This window comes from Artemia franciscana, chromosome 13 (assembly GCF_032884065.1).
Source record: "Artemia franciscana chromosome 13, ASM3288406v1, whole genome shotgun sequence".
Classification (NCBI taxonomy): Eukaryota; Metazoa; Arthropoda; class Branchiopoda; order Anostraca; family Artemiidae; genus Artemia; species Artemia franciscana.
This window is the reverse complement of record NC_088875.1, coordinates 23,220,117-23,235,859: the sequence shown is the minus strand read 5'-3', so window position 1 is coordinate 23,235,859 and position 15,743 is coordinate 23,220,117. Positions and strand designations below refer to the sequence as shown.

At 35.0% G+C, this 15,743-nt stretch overlaps 1 protein-coding gene across 1 annotated transcript in view; it reads left to right on the top strand.

Moving 5' to 3' along the window:
- Window positions 1-15,391, top strand: part of LOC136034681 (uncharacterized) — a 76,186-nt gene extending 60,795 nt beyond the window's left edge. Inside the window, exons 4-5 of the mRNA XM_065716004.1 lie at window positions 2,673-2,882; window positions 15,052-15,391. Of these exons, the coding sequence (XP_065572076.1) occupies window positions 2,673-2,882; window positions 15,052-15,301 (460 nt within the window). The 3' untranslated portion in view covers window positions 15,302-15,391. The remainder of the gene's footprint in view (window positions 1-2,672; window positions 2,883-15,051) is intronic.
- The last annotated feature ends 352 nt before the right edge of the window (window positions 15,392-15,743 follow it).

Sequence of the window (15,743 nt, the reverse complement as noted above, 5' to 3'; positions counted from 1 at the left end):
GAGCTTGCTCTGCGGAAAACAAATACCGGTGCTATTTCAATCTTACGAGAACTACTGCTCTTCTTCAGCTGAGGGAAGACATGGTGACGAAATTCTGAGCAAAGACCTTCTTTATGAGGCCAAAAATGCCAGAGATGTTCCTATAATGATTCCGAAAGGCACGATTGCCACATCTGGAGAACCTGTTCAGCAATCTATTTTCAGAAAAGTACACGCAAGCCCTTGGATTTTGGGGCTTGTTGACAAATCGGTGGATGTTTGTAATAACAAGCAGATATACGTTTGCGCCCACCACGCCTCTGTTAGAAGCCTTCGTGAGTCTTTTCTTGGTTTTGTAGTGTTTACTGACTTAATTGGACAAGGTGTTATTTCATCTATCTTTCAGTTTATTGACAGCCTTGGGCTTAATCTGAAAAAAAAAATCATTGTTGAGGGTCATCATGTAGTAGCAGAATTAAGTGACCATACGAAATGTTTTCAGGCCGTTATACGTAAACAGTAAGGCACTCTACGTAAACCTTAGCACAACAAACCTCAACCTTTTCACCTGTTACGTCTATTCAATTACAGCTTTTAAGCCTTTCTTCACAACTTGTACAATGCTTTGCAACTCGGAACCCAGAATCTCCAAAAAGAGATTAAAAACCTCTTACCAGATGAAAACACAGAATCTGACTGGATCTTTGAAACAAAACAGACTGAGCTCCACTATTCCGTTTTGTATTTCCTTGATATCCATTGACTTATTTGGCATTCCTTTGGAGTTGTTGAGGAGAACAGCTAAACAGAAACGCTTGGAAAAGTGCCACAGTCTCTGGATAACGTAAGCCAATCATAGTTTGTGATGTTTCTCCGTGTGGCAAAAGGCTCTTTAAGCCTGATACCTCCATTGTGAAAGACTCATCCGTCTGTCCTCCTTGGTTTAGCCGCCGTTTGCCAACACGTAAGGGCTATACTACCCAAAACAACTTAAATGCAAGAAAATGCTTCGACCACTTTGGTTATTATTTTTGATGTAGCTTGGCGTTTTGCCATTAGCTTACGACTTAAAATTACTCGTCCAAGAACAAGAAGCGTAAGGATTGTTCAACCTAACAGTCCTAACCTACCTTCTTCCTATGTAACCTCTCTGTTTTTCCTGTTTTTAGACCACTTTGTATCATAGTTGAAACGACGTCCCAAACTGCGTCTGAATACTTTGTCACATTTTACCATCCTTTCTTCTCCTAAGAATGCGTTGATCCCAAGTCCATGAAATCAAAGTCTTAGCTTGAATATTACAGCGATATTTTACCTTTTTGTGCTGTCTTGACTCATCAGGAATGCGATTTAACCTTTTTTTTAAATATTCTCATTCTTTTGACTGTTCTTGCAACGTTGCTTTTAGGTACTGCTACTTCAGAAAGGAGCGTTTTCACACTTAGAAAGCGAAACACTTGGCTAAGAAATTCAGCTGGACACAAAAGGCTGAAGGATTTGGCATTGCTCGCTGCTCATCGAAACATTGATATCTGCCCGATTTTTCGCTGGAAAGACGAATTGCCATTTAGACTTTTTTGAACCTTTCATGTATATCAGCACTTCACCTTTTCTATAGACTTTTTAAAACTAGTTATGTAGTTCGTGTGTTCTTTTCTTTTGCACAATGAAGTCTTTTGACTAAAATAAAATATTGTGCCTTAATGTATTTAGTGACCCAATCTACCCGAATAAAATCCTCTACATAGCTCTGATCATGAAACATCATTCATACATCAATGAAATAGAATTAATGAGCCGGAGTTTAGATTCACATGCGGTAAGGCCACAACATTGAACAGTTTCATTGGCTTAGTCCTGAACTTTCAACTCTTTCGTAAACTAAAACAAAGACTCGGAGGAAAAATTCTCCATTCCGCAGTGAGGTTCCCAAGGCTGTAAATGAAGTTCTGAGTACTTAGAATAATCTAGCATCTAGGCGGAACATTAGGAAAAGTACATAGAAATGATCTCTGACCGTGTTGAAAAATAAAGCTAACACAATAAAAAAAACATTATTATTTCGGTCTGAGGTCTCTTAATGGAACCTTATATTTATTAGTGTTTTTAAAATAAACAATAATGAAACAATTACTTTAACATTTTGATGGCACGTCATAATCGCTATACCCCTTTAGTGGTAAATTCCTAAACGGGATTTGGCAAGGACCATCCAAGAACATTTTAAGGAAGAAAACCCTTAAATCTGCAAAAGAGTAGATGTTTATCCCTAGAAACACAATCTAAGAGTAATGTCAAGGTTTTTAAAGCCCAATTTTTTTGTCCCAACATGGTGGACCATAGAAGGGGAGGGAAGGTTAAACTTGCTTTACCTGCTCAATAAAGACCAAAGGTATACAAAGAGGTGCGATATTCTGTAATATGTATAAAATATGATTTATTTCTTAAAAAAGAAAAAGAGTTTTGAGTTCAAAAAAAAAAAAATCAGTCCATCCTCCCCTTGAAATACGGGTTTCCTCTCACGAAGTATTTGCATTGCTCCCCTAGAACCGATTTTGTGGATTTCTCTCTAATTGCCGATATGGCCCTAAATTTGATGCGAGTTACTAAAGGAAACAAGGCATTGTTTTCACTTTTTTCTCAGAATATTAACGCGCAATATATAATTGTATATTCTAGTTTTCTTCTTCTAGTTCTTACCGCACAGTTCGCAGTACACCATCAACAAAAACAAAGACTTCCCGCCATGGTAGAATCGTGATTGAAACAACGAGAGCTCCACATCCGTTATGCCCCGACACAAAATCTTTTTGTTGTTTGATGTGTTTATTCAACCTTGGATTACTCCTTGTTTGCTTGGGCTTTGTGATTGTTCTCCAGCTATCTGATCCGCCATTCGTGTGGTAAGTATTATTACCCAACGATCGAAGGGAGAATTATCGCTTAGACCGCACTGCCTTCCCATTTATAACTAATGAAAGTAGTGAAAAATTTTGAAGTTTTAATAAGATAGTGATTTTCAAAAAAAAGACCTTTTCTATGCTAACTCTAATAGAAGTTCAAGTTCACATACGGAAGCCTTTTATCATTGGGGAAAAAGGAAAGAAAAAAAGGAGAAAACATTTATTGAACAAAGTTAAGATATACACAAAAAGAAGACAAAAAGCGCAAATTATGCAAAACAAGAGACACGACGTTGTGTTATATATTTAAGATTTCTTTCTATTACTAGAAAGGTTTTTGTAAGTTTGAACAAACTAATTAAAGTGTTTCATCTGAGGTGTTCATTGATATTCGATTCACGCTCTGTATATTCATTAAAAAGCCGCTTTGTTTCTAGATTGTGTTAATTTTTCACTCCAGTGATTTAATTTCTGTCAGAATTGACTGAAAATTGACTAACCCATTTATTGGTTTCCAAGAGATGAGCTCAAAAGTGAGAAGTTGCCTATTTACACCCTGTAAATAGACCAGTTGTGCTTAATGGAAGTCGGCTTCAATTGATCAGTCCAGTTATGAGATTTACCAATTTGTAAGAAATTCAATTTCAATTATTGGCTGTTATCATTTTTTTTATAGCAATTGCAATTATTGTTGATGAAATTTCGATACAAAAAAGCCAAAACAATCAAAAAGAGCAGCACATGCTTTAAAATCACGTTAAGAGAACACAGCTTTAAAAAGCTTGAACTTTTACAGGGATTTCACTTTTACTTGTCGCAGGACTCCAGCACCTTAGCTTGCAGTCGCCTTCTATTAGATTCGTCGCCGCGGTGCGCCAAGAGTCCCTTTTGTTTGTGAGAGGCTCGAACAGTTCCAGTAAGAACTCATCCAAATAGAACCAATTCCAAGTAATAGTCAGTCTTCTTGAGGGGAGAAGTACCTAAATTCTTCTCATTACGAGTTTAACTACAATGGGTTGCTTTGACCTTGGTGGGAAGTAAAAGTCAGTGTAAGAAGGCTAAATTAACTTAATTATTCTATTTTTGTTGAAAACCCCTCTACAAAATATAAAAAAGAAAAGGGCGGAAAAAAATTCACACTAATCATAACAATAATAACAAAGCAAAAAAAAATCAGCATATAATTGTATGCTAATACGAGACGAAAAAAATCAAATGAAAATTTTAATCAGAACACCTAACCGAACATGGTGTCGAATACCTGACGAAGAATCAAACGGACTGTTTATTCCTTGGTTATCTATTTATGGACCTTTACAGTCCAATGCCACCACCTCTCCCTAAGTCACTTGTACGTATGCGCTAATACCAAAATAAATGGAATTCATGAAACTCGAAAGTTGTGTAAACTCGAAGTTTGTTCAGGCTCACCAAAGTTAAGTGCTCTTTGGAGAGGGAATGGGTGGAGGTAGATGCTTCAAAAGATTTTAGCGTAGATTGAGGGATATTGCCCGGAGCGCACATAGGATGACATATCGAGGAAAATATCTAAAGGAAGATTGATATTTTGGAGGAGAGGGATTTAGGGAAGAGATGAAATTTATATGCAACTTTCTTAGTTTTCAGTCAATTTACTTTCTTAGAATTTTCAGTCACTGGCACTGTCGTTCTATTTGGCCAAAATTGTCGGTTTTGGCCAAAATTGTCGGTTTTGGCCAAAATGTATTTGTTTCGATTGTTTAATTTCCATTGAAATAAGTCCACCCAAGGTTATCTAGGACTCTTATCCAGTAAGAGTCCAGGCTCTTTTTGAAATGTTCAATTATTTGTTTCAGTAATTACACATTGCTATTCTATATAAATGTTCCTCAATTGACAGTTTCTTGGAATACAGGTGTTTAAATATCGATTACTATGATACGATGGGAAAACATACATACTATTGCACTGATGGAAAAACATACATTTTTGTTGGCTTGGAGTAGTAAAAATTAACCGTATTCTAAACAAACCAAAAAATAACATAATAAATAGCTAACAAAAAAAGGAAAAAAACATACCACAATAAAAAGATCAATCTCCTCAATATCCCCACAAAACGAAAAAAAAACTACCAACAACCCTACTCCCTCAATACCACCCATCCACCAAGTCCTCCTTACCACCCCCAACCAACCAGACCTTCTTACCACCTCCTATTCCCTCACAAATAAATACAAATTCAACCATTCTTTATTAAAAATCTTTTAACTTCCTCTTAAACTCTAGAAGATGCTCAGCCGCCCCGATGCTCAGTGGTAGAGAATTCCAGACTGCAGTTCCAAGAAACTGTAATCGAAATCCTGATCTTGTGCTACTCTTAAGCGCAATCACCATTTTATCACTATTCCTCGCATCTTATTCAGGAATATTTCACTGTTAGCACGTTAATTGTCACGGAAAACACCTGGGACTAAATCCTGCACGCACTGGAAAACAAGAACTGCTGCTTGATAATCCCGCAGTTGGCCCACATTAAACAAATTTAAAGACTTAAAACAAGCACTTGTGTCATTCACATTCTTGACATACTTGCCTATGATCCTTACGGCATTGTTCTGAAGAATCTGGGCTCTTTTGAAATTACTATAAAAGTTGTTGCTCCAAATCAGACAGCCATATGAAATATATGGATGAATAATTGAGTGATAAATCGTTAGAAGAATCCGCTTTGGCCAGAAATGCTTCAATCTACGAAGCATTCCAACTCCTCGTGCAATCTTTGAAGAAATAACATCACTGTGATGCTTCCATGAAAGGTTTGAAACAATGAAAAATCCTAAGTATCGCACTGTAAGAACCTGTTGAATAGGCTTTCCGGATAAAATAACTGGATCTTTAGCATCAATTGGCATGCCTACTCTGCAGAAAGTCATTAGAAAGGACTTTTTCACGTTTACACACAGCAAACTAAGGTTCATAAAAACCTCCAAGCTTCTCAACGCATCATTTGCTTTCTGCACAACCTCTTCGATCGATTTAGCACACGCTGTCAAAGCTGTATCATCAGCAAAGGTTGTTACATAGACATCTTGAAGATAAAAACGCATCGCATTTACGTACACAAGATAAAGTAAGGGACCTAAAACAAAACCTTGTGTAATTCCACATTTTAGTCGATAAGAAGATGAAGTCACATCATTAAGTACTACACGCAGGGATCTTCCAAGAAGATAACTTTCAAACCACTGTAAACAAGTGCCACAAATTCCCAGACACTTGTCGGTCCAGCAAAATCTTGAAATGTACAGCATCAAATTCTTTCCTTATATCAATCAAAGTTGACATTGTAAGTACCCTTTATCCAACGCACCACTAACATATTCCACCAAATGCTGCAAGGCATGAGTTGTGGAGTGTCCCTTTCGGAACCCAAATTGGGTTTCACTTAATAATTCGTTAACCTGGAGAAAATCATATAGGCGCTTATGGACAACTTTTTCTAATATTTTTGAGAAAAGAGGTAAAATCAAAATCGGTCGCCAGTTTTCAATATCGCTTTTGCAGCCACCCTTATGGAGGAGTTTTGGTTCCCTCTTAACTAGGTTACAGTCATTGCTTTAACCATAATGAATAGAAATTTTTGTAGTGTATAAAGTGAAAAATTTGTCACTGCAGTACTTAGTTCAGAATTTGGTTGTTGTAATGTTTAATTCAGAAGAGTGAATGAGCTGCACATTACAAAATAGATGATATCGAATGTTGAAATCCCAATCAAAATTAATTTGTGTGTAGTACAAAGAAACATAAATAAGTTGAGAAGTGACAATAAATAATACAAATTTAGCTTCTCCCACTGACAGCTAAATTTGAAATCACTGGTTTACATAGTGAGAAGCTGTTAAAAAAGAACTTCAGCAAACCACATAGAATGAACGTTTTCTTTAGTCTAGCTGCGCACGTAATGATTAGTCTCGCGGACTTGGGGGATGTATAAGTCATGCTTAAAATGCATGAGATTATCCGCTAGCGATATTTGTAGGGAGCCTATGCCATCTTGATGCAGAACTACCTGCTTGCATGAGAAAAGGGCTTTAAATTGCTTAATTATGTAAATTTTTTATTTGACCAAAGCTGGAATACTTTTAAATAAAAAATTATTAGAATCTGGTGATTCCTTAGTATCAAATTATTGACAGAAAACAAAATAAAATGTACTTAACCCCTTTTAAATCATCTCTGCGGCATAAAGACATCTTGTTACATCAAGTTTTGTCTAAACTGTTGCTATTTTAATAAGTATTTTAATTGTTATGTATCAAGATCTCTTTTTTGAGGGAGGTAATATTTTGGGAGGACACGACTTTGATTAAGGTATAACAGGAAACAGTTCACACATCAAAAGATCTCGAGTGTGGTGGAGTTGGGGTTTGGCGCAGATCCAAAGGCTCCTCTAGCTTGCGTGCCTATTCTAAAAGAATCTATATATATATATATATATATATATATATATATATATATATATATATATATATATATATATATATATATATATTTTATTTGAGTTTAGTGTTAGATAATTTAAAAACTGTTATAAAGAAATCTTTCCTCTTATCTAGTAAAAGGTTCTTAAAAATAGACAGTTATAATAAAAAAAGCCATATGGACAAACTGCTTTAATACTACAGTTAACTTGAGATGTTACAGCTTGGATATGATTTTTGAGTTATTGGAATTTGTTTTATACAATACTTATATAAGATTTGGGGGTGATTTGTACAAGCAAATTATGGGAATTCCCATGGGGGGGAATGCCAGCCCATTTATAGCTGACTTGTTTTTAAGTCAACTAGAATATAAATATATGATGGATAAGAATAATCCAATTAATTTAAAACATGCTTTGTCAAATAATAAAAGATATTTAGATGATATTTTGGTCTTAAATTGTAAGGATTTCATTGATATTTCTAAAAATATATATCCATCAGAGCTTATTCTTGAGCCTAGTCATGGCGCTGGTCATGAAGATCATTTCTTAGATTTAAATATTAATATTTGTGATAATAATAAATTAAGTTTTAAAATGTATAATAAAACGGATGATTTTGATTTTGAAGTGATTAGTTTCCCATTCCCTGAAAGTAATATACACTCAAATATCACATATTCAGCGTTTTTCTCACAGTTACTTCGTTATGCAAGGATTTGTAGTAATTATATTGATTTTAAAAATAGATGTAAAATCTTAAGCCAAAAATTGATATCAAGAGGTTTTTCTGCAAATAAATTAACTTGGCAATTTAAAAAATTTAGTTTTCATTATAACGAACTTTTAAATAAATATCAAAAGAATTATCTAGAAATACTTAAAGAAATTTTTGACTAATTTCGGAGGTTCGAGAAATGTTGTCACAGCGCCATTTATTTTGAATTGTGTTTCTATTTGAGCGGAATTTTTAAAAAATTAGCCACATGGTAAAGATGAATTATATAATTGTTTAGTTCATTCAGGTTTTTTGCAATGTGTTAATATTTATGATTTGGTAAAATTTATAATATTTAGTTTACCTATTGTTGCTAAAGGGAGGGATATATTAACAGGATAAGCTTGTTTTGGTTTTACTTGGTTGTTTTACATTTGCTGTTTTTTTCATAGACATGTATTTTGGGGGTGATACCTGACGCGGGGATGCCATGGATATTCTGTGGTAGCCACAACACTGTGCTGGGTAGAGAATTTAGAGTGGCGAAACCCTATATAGGCCAGTGTATTCTCCTGATGAGCCCTTATGTTGGGTGTTGCCTCTGAATTATTTGTCTATATTATTTTTTCTATGGTTTGGTAAATGACGACTTATACTTATTGACGACATGACTGCCTGTCCATGGATTATTCTTTATGGTTGATTGTGTGTGGCTATGCTGTTTGACCTATGTGATTGTATGGATGAGTAGGGTTAAGGCCTCATTCAAGTGTTGGTCTATATTAATCACTAATTTAGGAAAACAGTCTTCCTTTTCTCCTTCTGTCTCCTTTTTTTTTTTTTTTTTTTTTTTTTTTTTTTTTTTTTTTTTTTTGTGTTTGTGCTGTAGCATTGGTGATTTCTCTTTTCATGATATATATATATATATATATATATATATATATATATATATATATATATATATATATATATATATATATATATATATATATATATATTATATATATATATATAAAAACATATCTTTATTTACAAATGCGGTAAAAAAAAGCGGTAAAAAACACAAAATTAATGTTTAAAAATGGCATTACTAATTCAGGTTCTGTTAAAATTCAAGGCTGCACTTGCAACGTGATGTTTAACTTAAGGTAATTTGAAACGCTCGTAAATCGTTCAACGAACCAGAACCACACCTTAAGCAGCCCGGAGGTACTTGAATGCACATAGATTACCATCGTTAACTCAAGTTTCAGAACTATGTCATAATTTTCCAAATTGTATTTTTATTCCCAAATTAGCTCTACAACTAGAAATGTATTTCGAGGAATGATATGAACAACCATATTGCAGGTTAATTTGATTTCCATTTATGTCTAAATTGATTTTCAGTGATTTTGCCTAGAAAATAATTTTTGTTAAAAAAAACAATAATCAGCCTTTAATAATCCTCCTGACTTAAGTACGTACGTCGAAAAACAAGTTACTGGACTGGCCCCCTCCAAAACTTAAAAGTGCGTTTTTTCCATAGTTCTTGGTAATTCTAGTTTGAATCCCCATTTTTCACAGTTTTTAATTTTTTTCCCCTTCATTTTCTTTCCCCCTTACCTGTGCCGAGTGCCTTAATGGGAGATCAAAGAGGCTTAAGTCATACAAGCCCGTCACTCTCTGGTGACCATAAATGCACAAAGTTAAAAGTACTGCAACGTCAGGACAAAAATATAACTTTTTTGTACTTAATTAAAAAACAAGTTTCCCAAAAAAGCAGTTTTTCACAGAGAAGTAAAGAGCCATATTAAAACGTAAACTAGCAGAAATGAAGTCAACCAAGATTAGAACATATAACCCACAGAATTTGCTATGAATGACTCAATGAAACTCAGAGAAGCAGACATTACTACGAATGAATTAATAAAACCTAAAACGAACAGAAATTAAAATGAATATTCATATCAAACATAACCATAATAGATGCTATCACAGATAAATAGATGAATCCAAAAACGAACACAAATCAGCCCAATTAAGAGTAGGGCTGCCCCCCCCCCCCCTGAATCATTTCAATCCAACGTCCTTTGCTCTTTAGTGAATAAAGTATATTTTAAATAGGATCTCTTGTCTAACTCGAACATAAAAAAATCACTTATTAGCGAGACTTCCTGAAATTAATATCATCATATTTTAAATGATTAATAGACTTTCACGAATGCACTGACGAGGACAGGCTGAGTATAAGATGTTGGTGCTGTTCCCGTGTTGTGAGATGGTTCGAGGTATGCGTTTCGTGACGAAGACCTGGCATTTAAAGTGTGGAGCAGGGCGGTAGCCCTAAATTTCTTTGTTATGGGTTTAATTTATTCATTCATACTAATTTCTGGTAATTTAAGTTTAAATCATTATAAGACTATATCTTCGGCCGTTATAGTTTTTGGTATGGCTCTTTTCTTTGCAATTTTTTGGATTTTTTTTTAAATTAATTTTTGTTTATTTTTTCATTAACATAGGTTTGTTATTGGTTAATTATAGCAAAATATTTGTAAAACATTTTCAGTTTGCACAAGAACTAAAATTATTTAAGCAGCCGTATTTATGCGCAATAATTTTAGTAATATTTGTACCGTGGTATATCAAGGGGGGGGGGGGCGATATACTATTTTGATGACTAGATTTATAGTTTATTTTTATTTATCTTTGCCTTCTCCCTCGAAGTTAAAATTCAAGGTCCACTTGGCGCAATATGCTCTGAAAGTTTCAGATTTATACTTGAGGTCGTTATGTCTATGTTGCTGATAGGTTGATATTACATAATCTAGGAAAATTTCACTTCCGACTTACGTTCATACTTCGCCGTGAATATATTCAAAACTGCACTGGGGCGTCAGTGGAGTTTAGATTATATTCACTGTGGGGTATAAACGCAAATTTTTTCGAAGTTTTGCTACTTCGAGAAGACTGAAAGCGTGGCTGAGAAATAAAATGACGGAAGAAAGACTCACTAGACTTGCCCTCCTTCATATTCACCATGATATTGTTATAATCGAGTGGCGACTGACTTTTAGAAATCATGTACACCAGGTGACGTGTCTTGCGTGGTGAAAATTTGCCAAGCGGGGCAGAACTGTGCAGCATACCCTGGCGTTCTAAGGTGTAAACCAGTGGTAGGAAAGTGGCGCCCTCCTCGGGCTTAAGTGTCGAAAATGTTGATAGATTTGCAAATAGTGGAGATAGAAGAAGAGAATTATTTGTATAATATTGATAGTGTTTCTATAAACTTAGCTTTATAGATCTAACAGTTCGTGGTAACGAATTGTAGTTAAGGAGTGGCTCGGGCCAATAGTAGCCTGAACTCCTAAAAAACGTAATTTTGGTAACAATTGATGCACCAAAAGAATCCACCTTCCATGCTAGTCGAAATATATGAAATTTACCAGATTTGAATGGTAAATTTACCAGATTTTAGGAAAAGGCCGGAAACACACATCCGCCCCTCCTCAAAAAAATGAAGGGATCTAAATGAAAATCACACGATCCGATTTAGTGGCTTAGAAATTATGTTTAGTGATGCATAATCGTGCATCAACTATTATGAAGGAGGGATGGTGGGTCGTTGTGTGGGCGAGAGGAGGCTCAAAAAAGCTCATTTTGATGTCTAAGATAAGATAAGATTTATTCATCACGAAACACACATACAATATTACATTTTACTATTTCCCCAAAGGCTCTTTGGCCTGTAAAAAAGGGGAAAATGAACGAGCCACTTACTCAGAGAAGAAAAAAAAATAATCACTTACTCACAGAGAGAAGAGCAAAAAGGAGAAGAAAGGAAAATATAAATAAAATAAAAAACTATAGAAAACAAAACCAAATAGACTAATAGATTGAATAGACTAAATTAATTATGTAGATCTGTAGATAAAATAGACTCCAATGAAATAATAAGGAAATATATCTAACTATCCATGAAATAATAAATTGTCTAACTATCCATGATCCTTTAAATAAATATAGAAAAAGGCATGGGGGGATAAGAATTAATCTCCTATCTTCCTTCATTTAGATTAAGACTGAATAAGGGTGGTGCGAGGTGAAAATTCTCTTTTCATTGCAGAGAGATGTTTCTGATATTTTATATTAAAGCTTTATTTAACTAAACTGCTCTGCTTCATGTTTCATATAATGTTTCCTTTTTTACAGTGTTGAGTGCGTATCAACTAGTATGAAGGAGGGTAGATGGGTCATTTTGCAGGTAGGGGGGGGGGGCAGATGCCTCAAAGGGTATATTTTAATTCATAAATATCTTAGCTCTAATTGAGCCTTCTGTTTTAATACCCGGGAATATTTTTCGGCTACGCCTTTACTGTTGATGCTAAAGGGGGGGGGGGGTAATAGTGCCACTCCCGCTGCGGCTATCTTTTTCTATATAGCATGCAATATTAGATTTACCTGCCTATCGGTACAAGGATGGAAAAGGCCAGCCTGGCTATAATTAGCCTCGTCAGGATTTTTAGGCGGGGGGGGGGGGTGGTAAGTGCTACCCAGAGTTTTTTTTTGCACTTTTAGATTATAATGTATTCTTTTATCACGTTTATATGCAATACTTCTATATATTTAAGCGTCAGAGAATCCTGTTATAGACGTCGCAATGGATTCAGCCACGCAAAATATCAAAATTCACGCAGAATTTCCGTTCATAGGAACAATAATACACTTTTCGATCCATCCAAAATTCACTTTTCGATCCATCCAAAATTCTATAGTAAGCTGCTATAGTAAGCTACAAAAATTTTAAATTGTTATGTATTCTTTTATCATATTTATATACAATGTTCCGATGTATTTAAATAAATGTATATAATATATTTAAACACCAGAGAATCCTGTTATAGATGTCGCAATGGATTCAGCCACGTAAAAGGTCAGAATTCACGCAGAATTTCTATTCATTGGAACAACAATACCCCTTTCTATCATTCCAAAATTCTATATTATTAATGACTTATTCAACAACCTACTGTTCATCGAAAGTTTTGCTAAATATTCAAATTTGTCGAATTTTAAAATTAGAATCCAACACTTTAATTTTAAACCAGAAAAACTGAAAATAGGGGACTTAACCAACAAATTTACATTTATTGATATATACAATCTATCAGCAAGAGATCGGGGGCTTTGGCCGGTATCCCACATCATATCTCCGTTAGAGCAGGGCTATGATTAGAATAACTGTCAGAAATTAAACATAAAAAAAGGTTTTTCAGTTGAAAGCAATGAGCAACATTAAAACTTCAAACGAACAGAAATTATTCCGTATGTGAGGGGGGCTGCCCCTTTCTAAGCTTCTAGCTCTTTACGATAAAGTTTGACTTGCTGAAAAACAAAGGCCGTTAAATAGTAATGAAGCACTTCAAATCAATAAAGCTTTTTAAAGAAGTAAAATCGTTAACAGAACAATTGAAGAGAGGGCGGCTCCCCTCATATATGGAACAGTTTTTGTTTGTTTTAGGTTTTAATTTTGCTCCTTGCTTTCAGTTGAAATTTTTTTTTTAATTTAATAGCTTTACAAGATTGACATCTAAATGATGGATAGAACTAGAGGTATTCTAATACTATTAACAACTCACCGCATCACCAAACCGCTTGAGGCCAACACAGCTACGCACGCTCCTCCTCCATCCCAATTTATTCACAGCCTCTCTCATTATACCTTCTCATAAAGTTCCTGTTTTCTTTAAATCTTTCTTTATTACGTCCTCCCAACCCAGAGGAGGATGACCTGCTCTATGTGTAGCCCTAGACGGTTGGCCGAAAAGGACAATCTTCGGTAATCTATAATCCTTTATCCGCAGGACGTGCCCTAGCCATCTTAACCGTTCTGTCATTATAGCCCTAGAAAGTGGACTTGAACCACACTTTTGTACAGCCTACTGTTTGAAATACGGTCCTTCAAAATACTGGAAAGAATGCGTTTGAGTTAAGACCCCCTCTCTTCCTAAAATCCTGAACCCGCCATGAAAGAAAATGTTGTACTCTTAGCCCTAGTTTGGGGCTGTGAAATTGGGCCCTCTCTCGATCGTCTAGGACCATCGGTCCGACACGACCACACCTGGAAAAAAAGGAAAAAAACACAACAAAATAAACACGCATCCGTGATGTCTTTGCTTGCAAAAAATATAAAATTCCACATTTTTTAGATAAGAGCTTGAAACCTATAGTTTTAAACTTGTAGTTTCTATAGTATGGTCAATCTGATTGTGTGGTTTTCATAACGATCATTTTGAGTTTTTGGAGGTGCTTTTTCATAAATGGGGTAAATTTTCTCAGGCTCGTCCATTTGGATGGGTAAGTTTAAATGTATTGAATATTATATATTTGGAATCAGCATAAAAAAATAATGATTAATTGTTATCAAAATTATTTTTTTTAAGTTTCGAGGATGATCAAAATTCCTTATGTTCTTTCCTTATTCCTTATGTATGAGGATGATCCAAATTTTATGTAAAATTGACTCAGCGAGGCTTACCCCAAATCCTCTGCTCTCCAATATCACCTGTGATGTACAATTTTGACAAATTTTTTTTAGCTTTTTTCACTGCTCCTGTAAATTCTTCCCACCTCCTCTGAAAACATGCATCCGACACAGTTTCTATGTACGTATCCATTGTGGTTGTTTTCTGTATTGTTGTGAATATTCTGGAGATTCTGGTTCTTTTTGAAGAATATAGCTGTCTTCTCCATGAGTAGTGTGTTTAAATGTGTTAGTATGCTTAATGAAGATAAGATCCTATTTGACCAGAAACATAGTTTGACTTACATCTATCCAAAGTTGCAAAAGAAAATGCTAGCAGTACTATTCGTAATTCTGGAATCTGAGGATACATATCCATCATAGGCAGTGCCAAAGCCCTGCCTTTTCTCTAATAATAGAGGGAAAACACCAAAGTAAATTCGAAGAACAGCGTTTTAATGGCATTTTTTTCTCATTTTAGGTACCTTGGTGTCTTCATGCTTGTTTTTGGATTTCTCACTTTAATTGGTGGATTGGTAGCGTGTGGAATTATATGTCGTGAAGATCGTGTTCACGAGAAGTTTCCAGAGGAAGGTCAGCTTTACTGGACAAACCGCTGGAGAAGGGAATTTAATCTGCCAGGAAGTGCAAAGGAGAAGGAAGCTAAAGGTCCAAATCCCTATTATTTAAACGAAAGCTTTTATAGTGACCATGCAAGTACCCGTCGTTGAACTTTATAAACCTTTTTTTACTTTTTGCTAGTTGATAATAGGTTAATTTTTCGGAGTCAATGTCTGTTTAATAAAGTTTTTATTATCATACTTTTAACTCCTGAACGAAAGAAGGTCTGAAAAAATGAATCAGAGGATATGTAAAACATTTTCCAGAGAAATTTCTCTCCTATGCAAAAACGAAATCCCTTTAATAATTTTATCAATTTGCACAAAACAGGAAAGATAAAAAATAGGAAGCCCAAGCTTATACCAGAATGAGATTACGAGCAATTACCTCAGGTGTTTCAACGTTGTGAGGAGTTTGCTGCAGTTGTATCAGCAGTGGTATTTTATTTTGCAGAAATTGTGCCAAATACTGAAAGATCAGGGGTTGGCTATACTGCCTAAAGAGTTTCCCTACCTTCGAACGGGAGTGCAATGCATGGATAGGGGCAAATAT